Source organism: Budorcas taxicolor, chromosome 9 (genome assembly GCF_023091745.1).
Source record: "Budorcas taxicolor isolate Tak-1 chromosome 9, Takin1.1, whole genome shotgun sequence".
Taxonomy (NCBI): Eukaryota; Metazoa; Chordata; class Mammalia; order Artiodactyla; family Bovidae; genus Budorcas; species Budorcas taxicolor.
In genome coordinates, this window is record NC_068918.1 from 19,634,815 (window position 1) to 19,656,608 (window position 21,794).

General features: G+C 36.8%; 1 protein-coding gene across 32 annotated transcripts in view; it reads left to right on the forward strand.

Moving 5' to 3' along the window:
- TRDN (triadin) overlaps positions 1-21,794 on the forward strand; it is a 405,761-nt gene that overhangs the window by 332,498 nt on the left and 51,469 nt on the right. For all 32 annotated transcript variants that reach the window (XM_052645523.1, XM_052645524.1, XM_052645525.1 and 29 more), the window contains one exon: positions 6,097-6,135. In XM_052645523.1, the coding sequence (XP_052501483.1) occupies positions 6,097-6,135 (39 nt within the window). The remainder of the gene's footprint in view (positions 1-6,096; positions 6,136-21,794) is intronic.

The following is a 21,794-nucleotide window of genomic DNA, read 5'->3' on the forward strand; positions in this document are numbered from 1 at the left end:
AACTCTTTGCGACCCCATGGACTGAAGCCTGCCAGGCTCCTCTGTCCATGGGATTCTCCAGGCAAAAATACTAGAGTGGATTGCCATTTCTTCCTCCAGGAGATCTTCCTGACCCAGGGATGGAAACTGTGTCACCTGCGGCTCCTGCATTGTAGGCAGAATCTTTACCACTTGAATGACAAGGGAAGCCCAGTGAGGACCACAGTAAAATGTAGATGTGTATATGTGTGTAACTGTAATAGTAACAGATATTCATCAAAAAGTGCAAATGACTACTCAAAAGATACATAAATGATGGATTTAGATGAAATTTATGAATGTAACTTCATTTAAGATAACTTTAATTATTTTATTTAAATATATTTATATTTAAATATGCTTTAACATTATGGTGGAAAAATATAAGAAAAATCATTTCAAATATCAGTAAAGAGACTAACATACACTGTTTGCTTTGTTCTAAGTGCTTCACAAGTAGTGTTCAATCTAATTTTCACAACAATCCTTTTTTTCATTAATGTGAAAATTGAAGCGCTAGGAGTGAATTGCCCAGGTCACACAGTCACCGGAGGTACATTTGGGACTCGTGCCTGGCAGCATGACCTGCCTCCTGTGCTAGCAGGCTTTCTAGACTCCCTCAGACCAAAACTGACATACAATTGACTAAGGTAAACAATACTGAAGCTCCTTTATATATTTCATACAAATGGATTTGGTGACTTGATTTTAAATGTAAAGTCCCTCCATGCCACTAAATATTAACTACTACTCTGGCAGTGAGTGAGACAGTTATCAATATTCTATCAATAGTCAGTCTATTTATCTAGTTTAACCAGCTTAATTTAGGAAATTGTTTATATGATTCATTATTTAATGACTGGCTGAAAAAAATAGAAACCTCAATGGCTTTTCTATTCATGCCAATTACAATCTTAATGACTCTGTTAGTAATGTGTTCCTATAAGATATAGTATGTGGCTTTCTATGTAGTTTTTTGTGTGTGAGATATTTAAAAACATTCATTCTATCTATATCAACAGTAGTTATAAAAGTGTGCTTGTGTGTTTGTCAGTCCCTCAGTTGTGTCGAAATCTTTGCGACCCCATAGACTGTAGCCCACCAGGCTCGTCTGCCCATGGTTTTCTCCCGATAAGAATACTGGAAGCCATTCCCATCTTCAGGAGATCTTCCTGACCCAGGGATTGAATCCAGGTCTCCTTCCTTGCAGGCAGATTTTTTACTGTCTGAGCCACCAGGGGAACCCATAGCAGTGTGCTTACAAATGCTTCACATTTTGGAGTTGGGAAAAATCAGTATTCAGAGACCAGTTTTTCCACTTACTAGGGGGTACATACATAGACAAGTATTAAGCCTCAATGTTATTATCTGTAGGCCTCAATATTATCTGTAAAGTGGGTGTAATATTAGGTTTATATTAGGTGTGTATGTTCATTCATACAACAAATATTTATTGATTCCTAGTCTGTGCAAAGCACTGATCTAGGCACTATCATATAACAAATAAAATGGAAAATCATCCCAGGATTCAGGAAATTTGTATTCTACTGTGGTTAGAGAGCTAATAAATATTTGTGAACATTTAACATGAATATTTAACATTTTTAAAATAAATTTTAGATAATGCATATAATACACTTACTGAGTGCCATGTAGAATATACAAAACACCATTGGCTGCAAAACCAAGAATTATTATTATTATATTTTATTGCACATATAAAGCTCCTATGTGCTGAAGAAGCAAATAGTTGTGTGATAATGATAAATTGTTATTTTGTGTGATACTGATAAAAAAGATTGGTAAAAGAAAGAGTAGTTGCATTCAGCTTCTAACTTGCAAAGTATTTAAAATGGAGACATTTGAAAAAGAATGCACATTCTTGGGATTTATACTTTCTTTTTGATTTGTGAAGACAAAGCAGAGACTCCTAAACAAAGTTGTTTTCCACTGCTGCCCTTTTTTAAACTCAAGCATGAAAGTGAAGTCGCTCAGTCACGTCCGACTCTTTGCGACCCCATGGATTGTAGACTACCAGGCTTCTCTGTCCATGGAATTTTCCAGGCAAGAATACTGGAATGGGTTGCCATTTCCTTCTCCAGGAGATCTTCCCAACCCAGGAATTGAACCCGGGTCTCTTGCATTGTAGGCAGATGCTTTATCATCTGAGCCACCAGGGAACTGATACATATGTATGATTAAACTCAAGCATATGCATGTTTAAATCTGGTTGGCCTGCTTCACTTGAGAATGTAGTGTTGATGACATTGAAAAATCATTAATGAAGCTCCCCTCCCCAGGCCCACCAGCAATTTACATTTCATAAATGAAATCAGCAGCCTGGAAAACTCAGTGCTACATACGAATTGGCAGCCTGTCTGCTTCAACCATTCAGCTTGGGGATTGTTTGATTTCATGTTTCTGCAGTGCTTGTGTGTGAAGCTCAAAAGAAGGGCCCATGTGAAAAATGTTTATGGAAACCATATATTTTTCTTATATAATAATAATGGTAAAAATGTTTTAGCAGTATAGATGGGGTGAAAATAAAAGTTCCTATTCTCTTTTATTAACTTCCAGATCACAGTCTTCAGCATCAATCACTGCCCTTAGTTTCCTGAAACTTCAGTGAAACCTTTTGACTAAACTTAAAAAAAAATGTATATGGATATATAGGGATTTCCCAATGGCTAGTTATAAAGAATCTGCCTTCAATGCAGGAGACACGGGTAGACGTGAGTTTGATCCCTGTGTTGGGACAATTCTGTGTAGGAGTAAATGTCAACCCATTCCAGTATTCTTGCTGGGAAAATCCCATTGACATCAGAGCCTAGTGGTCTCAGTCCATAGGGTTGCAAAGAGTCAGACATGACTGAGCACACATTATTATAGACATATATATTGTTTTTATCAAACCAGTCAATCCGAAAGGAAATCAACCCTGAATATTCACTGGAAGGGCTGATGCTGAAGCTGAAGTTCTAATACTTTGGCCACATGATGCGAAGAGCCAATTCATTGGAAAAGACCCTGATGCTGAGAAAGATTGAAGGCAGGAGGAGAAGGGGCTGACAGAGAATGAGATGGTTGGATGGCATCACCGACTCAATGGACATGAGTTTGAGCACGCTCAGGGAGCTGGTAAAGGACAGAGAAGCCTGGCGGTCCATGTGGTTGCAAACAGTTGGACACGACTGAGCAACTGAACAATGTATACACAGAGCTGACTCACTGGAAAAGGCCCTGATGCTGAGGGAGATTGAAGACAAAAGGACAAGAGGGTGGCAGAGGGTGAAATGCTTAGATAGCTTCACTGACTTAATGGATATGAGTTTGAGTAAACTCTAGGAGATAGTGAAGGACAGAGAAGCCTGGTGTGCTGCAATCCATGGGTTTGCAGAGTTGGACACAACTTGGTGACTGAACAACAATGATAACATATGTACATAAAATGTGTCTATGTATATAAGGCATATATCTAGTTATCACTTTGATATGACTAAGAACGGGCATCTATATATGACTCAAAGATAAGCTTCAGTAAAAATGCCATCTACAAAACAAAGACACTGAGTTCGTAGTGACCAAGTAGCCTAATAAAAGAGATGTTCACCTTAGAAATACTCACCTATCAATTCCTGCTTTGCATATTCAAGGGTAAAATCCCAATTGTGTAAGAACGAAAGAAAATTTCCTTGGGAGGTGCTGCGATTTAAGTTCATGAGCATAATTTTAAAAAAAGTAAGCTTCTTCTATATGCTACTCTTAATTATCTGATCAGTTTCACATTATTTTCTCCATTTCAACAACGACAAAATTGAGACAAGACTTTAAGTTATGCCCAAGGTAACAAAACTAAATAAATGAGCTTGCTATTAAAGCTAGATTATACATCCAAGAGCCTTCTTTCCACACTTGCCAAGAATTCCTAAGTTGTGCGTGTATCTTGTTAGTCTTTACATAACACCAAAAGTCAGTAGTTCCAGCATCATCAGAGGGTCCATAGCCCCGTACATGTTGAATGATGATAAGACATTTATATAATTATAAAATTATAAAATTTCATGAACAAGGTAGAAGTTGGTTCTGATTGTACTGTGCACATCGCTGATAAAAATATTCCCCACGACTTTTATTTTTTATAGAAGATCTTTTGACAAGCATCAAGGCTAAAATGATTCAAGATTATAATGGCAATGTGATTGACAGGGGAGAAAAACAGGTGAGAAGAAAAGTGAGAAGAAAAACTTTCAAACAGACAATTCTACATGATGAACAAAATGCCTATGGACCCCATCCTAGGACACTGAATTTTTCTTTAACCCTAGAACCATGGGATTAATCAATTTCTTCTAGGACTACAGATACACAGGAGGGAGCATTTCGTCCTTTTATATATATTTTTGCTCTATATTTCTTTGCCTGTATTTGTTTTGTTCAGTCATTCATTCAACAATATTTATTGATCATAACACCACCTTTTAGATATTTAACCAAATGTTGATATTTGAATAGTAAACAAGACACAGCTCTTGCTCTTATGAAACTTAAAATCTAATGACAGTATACAGACAATAAAGAAAAATTTAATTTAAAAAATGTATAATAAAACTTTATATAACATTAAGGCACATAGGAAACATTAAAATAGTGCACGAGATTCCCTGGTGGCTCAGAGGGTAAAGCTGCAACCCACTCCAGTGTTCTTGCCTGGAGAATCCCAAGGACAGCAGAGCCTGGTGGGCTGCTGTCTACGGGGTCGCACAGAATCGGACACGACTGAAACGACTTAGCAGCAGCAGCAGCAGCAATGTGGGAGACCCAGGTTCGATCCCTGGGTCGGAAAGATCCGCTGGAGAAAGAAATGGCAACCCACTCCAGTAGTCTTGCCTGGAAAATTCCATGGACAGTGGAGCCTGGTAAGCTACAGTCCATGGAATTGCAGAGTTGTCCATAACCGAGCAACTCCGTTTCTTCCCAGCTTATGAATGTGTTAACTGAAAAAGAGAGATACGTACCAGGGAGTGTGGATGTGCAATAATAGTACCGATAATCACTTTTCACAGGATGTGCATTCAAGTGTTACAGGAAGTAGGGTGTCAATGGCTATGTAATTCTGTATTACAGACAATTCTACAGTTAAGCAAACAAGCTTTTTTTTTTTTAATGTAATTTTAGAAAATAGACTCTATTAGGCTAAGCCCTAAATAAAGCCAGTTAGCACTATGCCTGACACAAAACTTATACTAATAGCCCAACCATGAGCTCAGTTTTTCTGCTGTTTGAAAGGAGGAAAAATTTGTAATGTACCAGAACCCTTCCATTAATCAAAAGAAGAATTTATGCCAACAAAGGAGAACTCTGAGACCGAGGCAAAATTGTTTAAATAAGGGAAAGGACTGGGAAATATGAAAAAACGCAATTATTACAGTGGTTGGGATAGTGTCATGAAGATAGCTCAAAACACTGTATTTATCCTATACTAAGTTAGAATGCAGAGTTTCTAGACAAATGCATTATCCTAGGACAGTAAGAAAGGACAATATTTTAATGTGTTTATATTATTGTACCACAGTTAAGCCATTTTTTATTTTATAAAATTAATAACAAATACTAGTAAAAACAATAATTATACCAGTTTGAAATGATTAAATTAACCACCAGATGGAGCTCCATGAATTCAATGTATATTTTCAAAAATAGAAAATTGCTTAAATTGGTCAAATTAGGAAAACTTACAACATATATTTTCCTGAGCAGTTTTGGCTAATTTCCTTATCTGCAATGCTAAGAGAATTTATGAATCATAATAGATGGTTCTTATTGAAGACAGAATGCCAAATTTCTTGATTAGTATATTAAAACTTTTTAGTTTTTAATAGAAATTTAAATCAAAGCACTTTTGCTTGTTACTTTATAGTTTATTTCAAATACATATTCCTTTGTATATTGTTTAAAGTGTGAAACTATAATTGAAACTGAGAACAAATGAGAAAAATCTATTAAAGCCTGCCTATTATTCCATTTAGTACTGCTTTTTTAAAATGCTTATTTTTTTCCAATTTGTTTGTTTTACCCCAGAACCTGAAATTAAAAAAGATGAAAAGATGTCCAAAGCAGGTAAGGAAACCTTGTAAGATTTACCTTTTAATATATATTCTGTTTATCATGAACAAGGCTGGTGTTATGATCAGGCTGTCCAAGGCTGAAAACATTGAAAAATACTTTTATATTTCATATATTTTCATTGTAATAAGTAATAAACAGATGTATGCTAAAACTAATACAGGTTCTGTTTTCTGGTAGCAGATTTTAGTTGTTTGTCCAAGTATTGGACCTGTTGACATATGCTGTTCCTTATTTATCTAGTGGGCAACTGAATACTGTTTTATAAGTGCTAAGGGGACAATCTGAATTTCAGAGGATGTAGCCAGATTGTGACAAATGCCTAAATCTTATAATTGGTTGAACCTTATGGAATCGCCTACACTTGAACATCTTTTACCTAAAAAACAGTAGTTTCATATGGTTTAACATAAAAATTCAGTCATTTTCTCCCTTGCTATTTGAATATCCACATATTTTAGGAGAGGTAATCCATTGTATTACTGACCTTTAATTTGAAAATAGGAATTCTTTTAAAAAAGACTTCCTGAAAATTTTTGTGAGAAAAGAAGACAAGAGATTAGCTGGTCATTTTTAAGACAGATCTTAGAAGTTAGAAGAAGGAACTTTATAGAATAAAGAACAGGAAGAAAACACTAAAATTCCTGATGGAAACTTCTTTTAATTACAATCTTTCTAGGGCTAGTCCATTCCAAATATTTTATATACTATATGAAGATAAAGATATAAAATATCTCTGTGAAGATGTTCATGAAGATATCTATACACCTGTATCTACTACATATGCAAAAGAAGGTTATACCTACATCTCTCCTTACAGTGAAAGTGATACAGTGTACATGCAGACATTCATATCAGTTCAGTTCAGTTCAGTCACTCAGTCGTGTCCAACTCTTTGTGACACCACGAATTGAAGCACGCCAGGCTTCCCTGCCCATCACCAACTCCCGGAGCTTGCTCAAACTCATGTCCATCAAGTCGCTGATGCCATCAAACCATCTCATCCTCTGTTGTCCCCTTCTCCTGCAGTCAATCTTTCCCAACATCAGGGTCTTTTCCAGTGAGTCGGTTCTTCCCCTCAGGTGGCCAAAGTATTGGAGCTTCAGCTTCAGTATCAGTCCTTTCAATGAATATTCAGGAGTGATTTCCTTTAGGGTTGACTGGTTTGACCTTTCAGTCCAAGGGACTCTCAAGAGTCTTCTCTAATACCACAGTTCAAAAGCTTCAATTCTTTGGCACTCAGCTTTCTTTATGGTCCAATTCTCACATCCTTATGTGACTACTGGAAAAACCATAACTTTGACTAGATGGACCTTCGTTGGCAAAGTAATGTCTGCTTTTTAAATATGCTGTCTAGTTTGTCATAATTTTCTTCCAAGGAGCACATATCTTTTAACTTCACGGCTGCAGTCACCATCTGCAGTGATTTTGGAGCCCAGGAAAATAAACTCTGTCACTCTGTTTCCATTGTTTCCCCGTCTATTTGCCATGAAGTGATGGGACCACGATCTTAGTTTCTTGAATGTTGAGTTTTAAGCCAGGTTTTTCATTCTCCTCTTTCACTTTCATCAAGAGGCTGTTTGCTTTCTGCCAAAGGGTGGTAGTCATCTGCATATCTGAGAATATTGACATTTCTTCCTGCAGTCTTGATTCCAACTTGTGCTTCATCCAGCCCAGAAATTCATATAATTGGTTTTAAAATATTTGCATATACTTGAGCACATTTTTATACATTTTAGCATGCATTTAAGTAATTCTTGCTTCACCATTCCATGTATAGGTTAAATATTAACCTGAATTATTTTCATTTGTACAAAAAGTGCTGCCAACATATCAAAAGGAATTGTTTTAAGTGTTTTTGTATTTTTAATGAATGAACATAATCATTTGAGTGACTTTATAAAATCTGAAGGGCTTCCAAGGTGGCACCAGTGGTAAAGAATCCACCTGCCAAGAGACACAAGAGACACGGTTTGATCCTTGCATCAGGAAGATCCCCTGGAGAGGGAAATGGCAGCCCCCTCCAGTATTCTTGCCTGGAGAATCCCATGGACAGAGGAGTCTGGTGGGCCATAGTCCATAGGGCCACAGACTATATGAGTGACTAAGCCGCAGCATAAAATCTGAAAGTATGTGTTCTGTGGATAATAAGTGAAAATTAGCAATTTTAAACAGTGAATAAAGTGCATGATAAGGACAAAATGATACATTGAATCTTAACATCACAAGTTATAACTGAGCTTTAGATATATTTACAAAAAAAGGAAAAGCTATGTATAAAAATTGCTCTCCTGTTGTTAGCAGGCTTACCGGTATCAGCGAAAAATTGCTGGTCAGTTAAAAGTTGCATCATGTCACCCATTCCTATAAACAACACTGTATTTTATGGCTTATTTTACTTTTGATATATAATGGAAAAAGTAATATATGCACTATAAATTCAATCCCATGGACTGCAGCACGCCAGGCTCCCCTGTCCATTAGCAACTCCTGAACTTGCTCAAACTCGTGTCCATCGAGTCGGTGATGCCATCCAACCATCTCATCCTCTGTCATCCCCTTCTCTTGCCTTCAATCTTTCCCAGCATTAGGGTCTTTTCCAAGAAGTCAGTTCTTTGCATCAGGTACTTTACATTAAATATTTTTGTCTTTTTTTATGTTACGTTTATCTTCATCTTCGTAAAAGGAAAGAGAAATCAGAACTAATGACATATTTTATTATAAAACATGATCAGTTCACAATTTATTAACAACATATATTATGCTAATATCACTGCCATATGTTAAGAACTGTGCTTGGTGAAACAAAGTTTTCCATCCCAAGAGAGTCTAACCGAGGACATAGACATGAACTATTGAAAGATGGCTTTCAGATAATTAGTTACATTAGTGAAGAGTCTCTAGGAGTTTAGAGAGAGGGGACATTCCTATAGTCTGTGCTAATCATTGAAACTTCAGGGAGATGATGGATTAAGCTGGGATTTTAGGAAGGTGACTATAAAGCATGGTGGAAGCCAACTTTATAGAAGAAAAACATGAATTTTACTCTCTTGCCATTTGCTAGGGATGTGACTTAAATTACTTCATGTTTCTGAGTTTCAATATTTTATCTATTGAATAAACATCATTACACCCACCTGATAGAGTTGTTAATAAGAAATTGAGTTGATGTTTTCTATTTGATTCAGATTCGATAAATGGAAGTTATATTCAGGAGTTAGTCAGAGGCAGGGATGAACGTGACTTGAGAAGACAGTGAGAAGAGGACCAAGAACCAAAGGAGATTCCAGGGGCCACAAAGAAACAGAGGATACAAGACTGCAGCAGTGATGTGTAGACATGTGAGCATGGTTCTGGAAATCTAGAAAACTGGACTTAGGAAACCAGGGTGAAAAGTCTGGATGGTTAGAAGGTGAATGAGAAGAGAGTCACATCCTAAGTCTTATAATGCCATGCAGGGTGAAATTCTACATGAAGAATTTTGAATCATAAATTCAACTCAAGAGCTTTGATAGTAATCTAGTATTGTAAAGGTAAGTGAAATTGATAGGGAGAGAGAGGCAGCAAGAAGGAAGTGACTTGTTTACTTTAAATATTTTTTATGGCCATGACTAATATTCTGTGTGAAATTATTAGGAATTAGGTTTTTAAAAATTGCAGGACCTAGCAACTCATTGAAAAATACTAATAACATCTTGTTATACACCCTTTCAATTATTTGAATATATACAATCACAACCACACTCTATAGTGTAATTAATATCCCTGCTTTTGTAAGTGTCAACCTATCTCACAGGAAGAGGCTAGAAATTGATGACACTAGCAAAAACTCCAAGGTCTCAACCTTGAAAGGATGGAGAAGGTGATCAAAGGTAGAAGTTGCAGAGGAAATGCAGGTTGGGGGGAGAGAGATGTACTAGTGACACTGGGCAATAGGGAAATTTCACTTTGATTCCTCACACTATATATCCATAAGTTTAGAGGTTTGGAGTTAGAAGCCAAAGCTGATAAGGATTTCTTCAAGAAACCGGAACTTGGAGAGAAAAGAGAAAAGAATGAAGGGCAAATTCTTGGAAAAGAAAAAGAACAGGTCAAAAAGGAGAGTGTGTTACCTGGAAGATGGGGATACAGTGTATCAGCATCCTAAAGGCCAGACACTTTCAAGAAAAACCATCAATAGAAAAATCAATAGTCTTAATGTCACAGGAAAGTCAAGGGGCTTGATAACTGAGAAAAGCCCTTATATTTAACAAAAATCTGTCATTTTATGGCCCTTGAAGGCATTTTTATTTTTTTATCAAAGTATAATTGCTTTATAATGTTGTGTTAGGTTCTGCTGTACAATGAAATCAATTGGCTATGTTTCCCTGGTGGCGCAGTCAGTAAAAAATCTGCCTGCAATGCAGGAGACCCAGGTTCAATCCCTGGTTCAGGAAGATTTCCTGGAGAAGGAAATGGCAACCCACTCCAGTATTCTTGCCTGGGAAATCTCATGAACTTCTGGCAGGCTACGGTTCACGGGGTCGCAAGAGTCAGACATAACTTAGTGACTCAACCTGCACCATACATACATATCCCTCCCTCGTGGACCTCCCTTCCACCCTGCCCCCACCCCACCCATTTGGATCATCACTAGAGAGCATTTTTAGTAAAGTGGTGGAAGTAGCAAGCAGCTTAGAGGAATTAATAAGAGAATTTATCAGTAATAAGTGCAAGTAGAACACCCAACTACTTTTTTTCAGGAGTTTGCTGTTAAAAGGAGGCAAAATACTATATTCCAGCAGGTGGAATCAATGAGCTGTGTTTGTCATTTTCGTATTTGTGATAGGGTGGAGCATTCTAGGGAAAGGAGGAGCATGAAATCCAGAGGGAGATATTAATTCCAAGCGAGCTGTCCCAGATCAAGGGCTGGGATACACAATATAGGTGGAAGGCATTAACTTATTGGTGAGAAAGAAAATATACCCCCCTCCCAGCTTTGAGAAAACATTGAAAGGATAGATTAAATTAAAGCTGAATGTCCGTGAGGATGCTTCTGCTGAGTACTCTTTTGTCCTAAAATCTCTTCTGAAAGGTGACCGCTAATGTGTTCATTGCCAAACACAGGGCATAGTTTCCTTTCTTCATATTATACTAACCTTTAGATAATATCTGACCATGTTCATAATCTCTATTCATCAAAAGAAGAAAAAATTTTTATTTGGCAGAAACTACAACATTTAACCAACAGAGTTAAAAATAAAACAACAACAAAAGATGACAACATTTTTTAAAACTGAATCAACATTGTAGCAATTATTTATTTTTGACACGGCATATGGGGCTTCCCTCGTGACTCAGATGGTCAGGAATCTGCCTGCAAAGCAGGAGACCTGGGTTTCATCCCTGGGTCAGGAAGATCCCATATTATTAAGCACTAAATTCTTTGGTTTTACCCGCCGCCCCCATTGAAAATGATAGCAAATAGGACATGCATTTTATTAGGTAAGTGGAGAATAGCTAAATATTCTTTTCAGGAAGCAATAGGCATTAATTATAAGTAGTAATGTAATTAAAAACAAAAATATTTGCATATGTAATATTTTTATTTATCAGGAAAATTAATATTCATAAACAAAATCTTCAGAGTTCTATTACTGCATTTCTCACTGCCTCGTCAACATTTTCACATGCTTAATTTGCTTGCACGTCATTTTATTTAAAAATTGAACTTAGTATCCTTTACATTCCCTTTATTTATTTTTTTTGGTCTCAAAAAATGGAACTCATTGACTTAGAATTCAGTTACACTGACTTAAATGTCTGAGTTATTTACAGCTAGCTTCTTTTTCAGAACCCAACATACAGGTAAATACTACATTATATGTCTCCCAAATTTAGTCTCTCCTTTTTACCCCTCCTGGTAAGATCCTAGTTCTCATTCTCACCATCTCTTGCCTGAGTAAATATACAGACCATGATTTAATCGTCGTGTTTCCATCTTCACCTCAAAGATCTACCACAAGCCCATGCTCGTCACATTTTCTGTGTGATATCTGTAGGGGCACAGTGTGAGGTTCATCACCGCTGCATTATGCTGCCCCCAGCGTATTTCTTCGTGGGGCTTCCATTTGTCCAATCTACCACCACAGCCCCACCACAAAGACATTTTAAAAAGATCACCAGTTCTATGAATTTTCATCTATTCAGTGATTTTTTTAATATTCTGCTCTCACTTCAGCTCCATATCAAAAGCATCTTACCTGTCTGCCTTGCCTCCAGTTTTGGCAACTTGCTTTTTCCCCCGTTTCTCTATCTGTAAACACACACCACACAGTTCTCCAGCCTTGGTCTTGTTGCACATGTTTTTCTCTAGCATATCGTGTGATAGCCAAGTTTCTTGAATGGATTTCTTCTAACTTTGTGTCTCAGCTCCTATATTATCTTCGCTGTGAGCTATGCAGTCTTCTCCTTCTCAGAGGAGACAGAAAGTCACACAAAAGCCACCACAGCTACAACAGGTCACCAAAATTATCCTCATGAAAAGGGAGGCATTAGTTAATTTTTTTAAATCTATTTTTGACATATGTCTAGGCTTCGTGGCATAGCACATGCAGAGACAGTTTTTTTAAATGTGAAAGAGCAACAGAGGCAGGATGATATGGAGAGAGGAGCTCTAGGACAATAGATATGGAGTGATTTACAACTAATCAAAAGTTCCGAGTCTTTCATTTTTCGTTGCTGTTGTTCAGTCGCTCAGTCATGTCCAGTTCTCTGCGACCCCATGAACTGCAGCACTCGAGGCTCCTCTGTTCTTCACTGTCTTCAGGAGTTTGCCCAAACTCATGTCCATTGAATCAATCCTACTGTCTCATCCTCTGTTGCCCCCCTCTCCTGCCCTCGGTCTTTCCTAGCATCAGGGTCTTTTACCATGAGTTGACTCTTTATATCAGATGGCCAAAGTATTGGAGTTTCAGCTTCAACATCAGTCCTTCCAGTGAATATTCAGGACTGATTTCCTTCAGAATGGACTGGTTTGATCTCCTTGCAGTCCAAGGGACTCTCAAGAGTCTTCTCCAGCACCACAGTTCGAAAGCATCAATTCTTCAGTGCTCAGCCTTTTTTATGGTCCAATTCTCACATCTGTTACTTCCAGAAAAAAAAAAAAAAAAACCCATAGCTTATTAAATAGAGTTCTCATCAACAATATATTCCCTAAGCAAACAGACTTATTGTTGAATCATGTGATATAATGTATGTGAAAGTGCCTTCAAGAACTATGAAAGCAAAAAAAAAAAAAACATAAAAAAACATGATTATCATCTATACCCTTGATATTCAAAGGGTGGTTCACAAAATAACATCAGCATCACCTGATTGCTTGTTAGAAATGTAGAATCTTAGGTCCCATCAATAACTGCTGGATAAGAATTTGGATTTTTAGCAAGTCCCCAAAGTTATTAGTATGCACATTAAAATTTGAGAAAGACTATTATAGAATTCACAGGCATCTATGATTGCCCTTATCTCCAAGAAATACATCAGTCTTCTCTCCATAAACTTTGCTTATGCAAAGTGCATATGTGTTTTTGAATGGTTGCTTTCTAACTAGCAACAAGGGCCTCACACTTTCTGAGCACTGGTTGGCTTAGGTCATCCAGGAAGTGACTAATTAGTCAATCATTCCTTTCTCCCAACAACACACAGGCAAATGGGCACTGCTTGTACATGCGCATTCATTTGAGTTTAAAATAAATAAATAAACTTAATAATAAATAAATAATAAAAAAATAAATAAACAAATTTTGCCTGAAGGACATGAATGTCAAGGGTAAGCAGTCTTCTTATTTTACCAGCTGGCTAAGATACTGACACAGTGGGTGAATGACTAAGTCAAAGAAAACAGGATGTCCTTATATCTATCAGTTATCAAAGTATCTCTGGCCTACATCTTTTAAAGAACTTAGTTCCAATTGGTTACTATATTAATTTATGTCTATCATAATGTAGTATAAATATATTTCAGTATTTTTTTAATTTACCATAGTGCAGTAGATCAAAGTTAAAACAATTTTTTTAAGTAGTGACAACATTGATTTTTAAAAAGAAGAAAAACTAAATGAGAAAGACTAAAAACAATGTGTTACAGTTAGAACAATGAAGATATGCCAACACAAATAATAAATTTATACACAGGCATTGCTATCTCAAAATGTCCTTTTATTTTTTCCAACATCAGGAAGACAAAAAATTCTACTGTAAATTCTTGGAGGAGGAGGCAAATAATTGTCTTTTGGGTAAAAAAAAAAAAAGTATTAAAATTATGCTGGCATGGAAACTTAACTAATCACTGATAAGTGGCATTAGTGATAAATGCTTCTTAAATATCCCTACAGACAACCATGCAAATGCAGTAGGTCAACCATTGTTCCTACTGTAAACTAATGTTTATTGAGTTGTCAGTAGGTATGTGTCATTATAATATTCTGAAAGGGATTATTACCACAAAGAAATCAAGAAAATTGAAATAATTTTTTACCATGGAAGTTCAAGGACATTTATTGAATGCCAACTAATCCAAATCCTGGAAAATGAAAAAATAACCAATATTGGTGGAGCACTTAATTAATAAATCAAGAAGATTTAATCATATACATGCATAATATAATCAGTTCTATAAAATCTTGTGACTTAGGTTTCATTATTTTGCTCAAGTTACAGGCAATATTACCGGAATAAAAATAAAGTGAACTCCCAGGTTACAAAATTCACAGATGGGATGACCTAGCTTCTTTCAACATATTAATGATGACCACACTCATATACTCAACTTAATTTCTATGGCAGTGAGCAAAGTACTTAGAATTTCACAAGTTGTCCTATTTAACTTCAAAGTAACATAAAATATAGTTTACCTTCCTTTTGCCAACACATCACAGATAAATTAGGTTGGCCAAACCTGAACAAACTTTTTGGTCAATTCAACATAATTGTTTTCTGCCAAATTTCGAGCCTCAAATACAGTATTATCATTCTATTCTCAGTAAAATATAAATAGAGATGATGGGGGCAATGGTGGAAAAAAAAAGTTAAGAGTGGTAGTATACCTATTTTGAACTGAAAGCCTAAAGCAGTTGTTAGATAAATGTGGATGATACTAACTGATAACAAATTGGGGTAGTAGACTCTATGTTCCTTAGGGCAGGAATTTGTTGGTTTATATATTTGTACATGTGTCTGAAATAGTTCCTAGCACATAGTAAGAATACAGTAAATGTTTTTGAATGAACAAATATAGTAAGATTTTAGTTGTTCAGTCAAATGGATCTGGAAGCTTGTCTCCTAATTTGTTAAAATGAGAAAGTGAGTTCATGAGGGTTACTATAAATGTTACAGTATTTTATTGAAAATGCTTTTAGCCTGGGTCTGGGCACCTATAAACATTTAGTGTATTAGCTATAAATTATGCTAATAAATACATGAGACAATTTTCCAGAATTAAAATTTAATAGTCTTTTTAAAATCTGAGATTTTTTAAGTGATTGGCTTTCAGATAAGCAATTTTTATTTTGTGGAAAAAAGATATAACCATTTTCCTGTTTGACCTTTGGATGCTGACCACTTCTGTATTAAAATCTTCTCTTTTTCATTTATAATAATGACTTGAGTACTGTAGTCTTACGTTTTTCTGGTGAAATGTATCTTCTAGAGATTGGGAGATGTGTCTTAGCCAATTCAATCAATCAAGCACAGTCCCATTAGTCACTTCTGAATCAGTCTGTGACAGGTACGATTTTTCTCAGCTGGTTGAAAGATTCATGCTCCATGAATCCTAGGAAAGCCCTCTCTATCAAGAGAAAAAGGAAGAATAATGATGGCTTCATTTAAAATTACTAAACTCTACTTTTGTGTTAGTGTAAACAAAGCACCACTAATTAGATATTTCATCTTCTTTAGAGATATTTCTTCAATGATATGTATTTTAGACTCCTTAAAAAGACATAATTTTTAGTTTTTATGTTTTCTCCAGAAAGATTTTTTTCCTTCTGTAATTTATGGTAATAAAGAAGTGCTCTTTTTGCCCTTTATGTAAAATTTTCACTGAAAATTCTCCTTCCCAATTTCAACCCACTCCAAAAACTAATTGGGGAAGGTGGTAGTAATGAGATTTGAATTGAGAGCTTTAAGGGTGGCAAAAGCAATTCACTAATGAAAACTTTATTACTTGCCCCAGAGGAAGTTGATGATCTGTTTTTCTAAATTAAAAAAAAAAAAAAAAAAAAACTCAAGAGCTTTTTAAACACTTGCCTGTTAAGAAGTCAACTCTATTAGAAAGATTTCTAACTGCAGGCTAATTTGTGAGTTACTCTGATAGAATATTATAAAATTTACAAAAAGTTCAGTTTTCCCCCATGTTAATATACTGCTTAGTTTATATCTTCTTTGCTATTCTAAAGTATACTAGTTTTATTAATTAATTGAGCCTGTCCTCAATCTCTTTTTGATCCAAAACATCTTAAGAAAGGAAAATGAGACTATTTATGTGGGTATAGTTAAAATGAAATAATATTAACTACTGTCTCTTCCATTCTCACATCCCTGGTTTCAGAATATAATATTCTAGAGCTCTGGATCTGAAATTGATATGACCAATAACTAACATGGCAAAAATAATGGTTCCTTTGAGGCCATGCCTGTCAACTTTACACAGGCCTATCCAAATTCAGACATTTTAATGTGTTCTCCTCACAAATCCTCCACCCCTAAACCATGCCTTAATCAATGCCCTGATCTTTAAACTAAGGATTGAATCTCACTGAGCTTATATCATAATGGGGGCCCGTTTCTTACTGTCTTACTTTTTCCCCTAAGACCCACTTAAAATATCAGGATGTAGTGAAAGGGTGTTTAGGGTAATATAGCTTCAGTTCAGTTCAGTTCAGTCACTCATTCGTGTCCGACTCTTTGCGACCCCATGGACCACAACACACCAGGTCTCCCTGTTCATCACCAACTCCAAGAGCTTACTCCAACTCATGTCTATTGAGTCGGTGATGCCATCCAACCATCTTATCCTCTGCCGTTCCCTTCTCCTCCCTCCTTCAATCCCTCCCAGCATCAGGGTCTTTTCAAATGAGTCAGTTCTTCCTATCAGGTGGCCAAAGTATTGTAGTTTCAGCTTCAGCGTCAGTCCTTCCAATGAATAGTCAGGACTGATTTCCTTTAGGATGGACTGGTTGGATCTCCTTGCAGTCCAAGAGACTTTCAAGAGTCTTCTCCAACACCACGGTTCAAAAGCATCAATTCTTTGACGCTCAGCTTTCTTTATGGTCCAACTCTCACATCCGTACATGACTACTGAAAAAACCATAGCTTTGACTAGATGACCCTTGTTGGCAAAATAATATAGTTCAGTAAATAATAATTAAAACATGCTTGTGCCAGGTGGTGCTAATCAATCTAAAATGCTCTTCAGTACATTTTATATTCCAGGCCCAAACTACACAATAGTCACATCTAAACATAGTATAATTTTTTCCTTTTCTTAGATAAAATAATCACATTAATAAGAAATCCCTTGCACAGACTTTCACATGTTTTTTCATGTATCCCAAAGCAAAGTGATCACAATAAAATCTGAAAAATATCCTATGTAGAGAAAAAAATGGAAGATTTCTATTTTGATAATATGTTTTATTGCAGGGTCACAAAGTTAAAGAACTCCATTTTTGTAACCTCTTTCCAAATATTTTAGCAGCATCTTCAATGGGTCATCAGTGGGAATGTGTTTAGTGTGTGTATTACTCAAGAGAGCAACCCTCCACTGATACAGAATTTAATGATCCCTTGTTCACCTGACCTGCCTCTTGAGAATCCTATAGGCAGGTCAGGAAGCAACAGTCACAACTGGACATGGAACAACAGACTGGTTCCAAATAGGAAAAGGAGTACGTCAAGGCTGTATATTGTCACCCTGCTTATTTAACTTATATGCAGAGTACATCATGAGGAACGCTGGGCTGGAGGAAACACAAGCTGGAATCAAGATTGCTGGGAGAAATATCAATAAATTCGCATATGCAGATGACACCACCCTTATGGCAGAAAGTGAAGAGGAACTAAAAAGCCTCTTGATGAAAGTGAAAGAGGAGAGTGAAAAACCTGGCTTAAAGCTCAACATTCAGAAAACGTAGATCATGGCCTCTGGTCCCATCACTTCAAGGGAAATAGATGGGCAAACAGTGGAAACAGTGTTAGACTTTATTTTTGGGGGTCTCCAAAATCACTGCAGATGGTGACTGCAGCCATGAAATTAAAAGACTCTTACTCCTTGGAAGAAAAGTTATGACCAACCTAGATACTATATTCAAAAGCAGAGACCTTGCCAACAAAGGTCCGTCTAGTCAAGGCTATGATTTTTCCTGTGGTCATGTATGGATGTGAGAGTTGGACTGTGAAGAAAGCTGAGCGCCAAAGAATTGATGCTTTTGAAATGTGGTATTGGAGAAGACTCTTGAGAGTCCCTTGGACTGCAAGGAGATCCAGCCAGTCCATTCTGAAGGAGATCAGCCCTGGGATTTCTTTGGAAGGAATGATGCTAAAGCTGAAACTCCAGTCCTTTGGCCACCTCATGCAAAGAGTTGACTCACTGGAAAAGACTCTGATGCTGGGAGGGATTGGGGGCAGGAGGAAAAGGGGATGACAGAGGATGAGATGGCTGGATGGCATCACTGACTCAAGGGATGTGAGTCTGAGTGAACTCTGGGAGTTGGTGATGGACAGGGAGACCTGGCGTGCTGCGATTCATGGGGTCGCAAAGAGTTGGACATGGCTGAGCGACTGAACTGAACTGAACTGTTCATTAAACACAATTATTGTGGACTATATGTGAGATAATAAACAAGTGTAAAGGACACTAATGTGAGAGTTTCAGTCCTTGCCTAGCGAATCTCATAGCTTATTTGGGAAAGATAAATGAGTAAATAATTACTAAGCATTACAAATAATAAGCCTGGGTAGGGAAGATCCCCTGAAGGAGAGCATGGCAACACACTGCAGTATTCTTGCCTGGAGAATCCTAGGGACAGAGGAGCCTGGAAGGCTACAGTCCGTGGGGTCACAGAGTCACACATGAATGAAGTGACAGCGCATATAGCACACACCAGTGTTGCAGATGATTACAACGCAAGGAGAGATGGTTTACACTGGATATGTAGAGCACAGATCAGGAGCATTTAACCCGCCATGAAAAGAGGTCAAGAGATGGTTTACACTGGATATGTAGAGCACAGATCAGGAGCATTTAACTCGCCATGAAAAGAGGTCAAGAGATGGTTTACACTGGATATGTAGAGCACAGATCAGGAGCATTTAACCCGCCATGAAAAGAGGTCAAGAAAGGTTTTGTGAGGGAGACAAGAGCTGAGCTGTCTTAATAAATGAGCATGGTATGGTGAAAGGTGGCAAGAAGGGGGGAAGGACATCAGATGAAAAGAAAACTGGAGGATGAAAAGGATATGTGAGGCTATAACGGAGGCACAAACTGAGAATGAAATAAACAAGTGGAAGTACACTCAAGATATGTTTAGCGGATGGAAGGAACAGGACTTTGAACAACTGAATAGGGATGGCAAAGCGTGGAGAAGAATACCGGGTGACTTCCAACTTCCTGGTTGAAATTGTTGGTGGAATGTGGTACCATTTACAAAGATAGGGAACTTGGTTATAGGAGAGAATAATAGATGATGATTCATTTTTGAATTTATTAAGTTTGAATTTCCTGTTGATATATACATTTTTCTTTAGAAAGTTAGCTAGGTGGGTCAGTAGTGGAGTAAGTCCATTTATTTTTTTATATTTTTCTCCAACCTTTCAAAGGATAGGTTTCATATCTAGAATTGATACAATTTTCTATGCCCTTTGAATGAGTTCAACCAGATCTAATTTTTATGACTTTCACCAAAATTAAACACTTTTGTAATAATTCTGTTTCAATTAAAGGTAAGTTCTATAGGCTAAGTATTCTTGGGGGACTGAAGTGCTTAACATGTACTAAGTCCTGGGTCAGCACTTGCTGAATGAATGATTGAATAGTTGAATAATTATGGTGTGATATTTATGGTGTGGTATCACCACTATATTAAGTTCTACATTAAAAAAAGACTTCAAAATGATTCTATTACTTCTCTTAACTTTCTTTATATTGCTTTTCTCTTGAAAGTGAAAGTGAAAGTGAACTCACTCAGTCGTGTCCGACTCTTTGCGACCTGGTGGACTGTAGCCTACCAGGCTCCTCCTCCGTCCATGGGATTCTCCAGGGAAGAATGCTGGAGTGGGGTGCCATTTCCTTCTCCAACTTCCTCTAATCTCTCATACCTGGTCTTGGTGCAAACAAAACATTTGCTGCTAAATAGTTTCATCAACATCACTTTAATCTCTCTTGAACATTAAAAGTAGGACTCAAAGTGTCCCTCACCACACATTTGAGGCAAAACATAAACTATTTAGGAGGCATTGTGAGAACAGAATTGTCACAGGCCGGATGCTTGAATAACTGAAAAGATTCCATAGAAATTTATTGTTAGTACAGCTTCAAGAAGTTTAACAAATTAATTGGTGCCTAGAAGACTCAGAGAAGGCAATGACACCCCACTCCAGTGCTCTTGCCTGGAAAATCCCACGGACAGTGGAGCCTGGTAGGCTGCAGTCCATGGGGTCGCGAAGAGTCGTACACGACTGAGTGACTTCACTTTCACTTTTCACTTTCATGCATTGGAGAAGGAAATGGCAACCCACTCCAGTGTTCTTGCCTTGAGAATCCCAGGGACGGGGGAGCCTGGTGGGCTGCCGTCTATGGGGTCGCACAGAGTCAGACACGACTGAAGCAACTTAGCAGTAGCAGAAGACTTAGGACAAAGCAAAGCCAATGAAGCTGGGGGGAAAAAAGTGTTTCTGTATATAAATTTCTCTGGATTCATGTATCCATGAAAGTACATAACCACAGTAGACCTTAAAGAACTTTCCAAACACTACATCAATATACTACTTTTAAATTTAAAGAAAGCCATAAATAATATTTTACTTCTTGTATTCCATAATCCATTTCTCTCTATTATGAAATAAAATTATTCTGGAAATTTACTTTCAAGTGTTAAAGGCAATTCTTGCTTACCAAATGGTTTCTAGAGGACTAAAAGCTTTTTTTAAAAGCCTTAATTGTATTTTGTTTTCCTGATTTCCAGCACTACATAAATAATGCTAATTTTCTGTTTTCATTAAATCTCTAAAAATATACTTGTGAACATTAAATAAATAATACTGTGTTATTGTTTCAACCAAGTAACTTTACACAGTACATTTGATAAGCTGCCTCTATAGGAAAAAGTTCATATGCAAATCAGAGAAGATTTCCTTTTAGGGTTTTGCAACGTATTTCATATATTTAACATTTATACTTTTCCATTTTAATTTTGATAATTAAAAGTTTAAAAACTTATTGAAACATGTAGCTAAATAGTGACTTCTAGTAAAATGTAATAGGATCTTTGAACTGATTCAGGCATGTATAAAAGTCCTTATAACATTTCCTTGCCTCCTCCAAATGGCTTGTTTACGTGACACGTATAGCACTAAGTTTAGATATTAATCTCCAAGTCAATTTAAAAGCCAAAGTG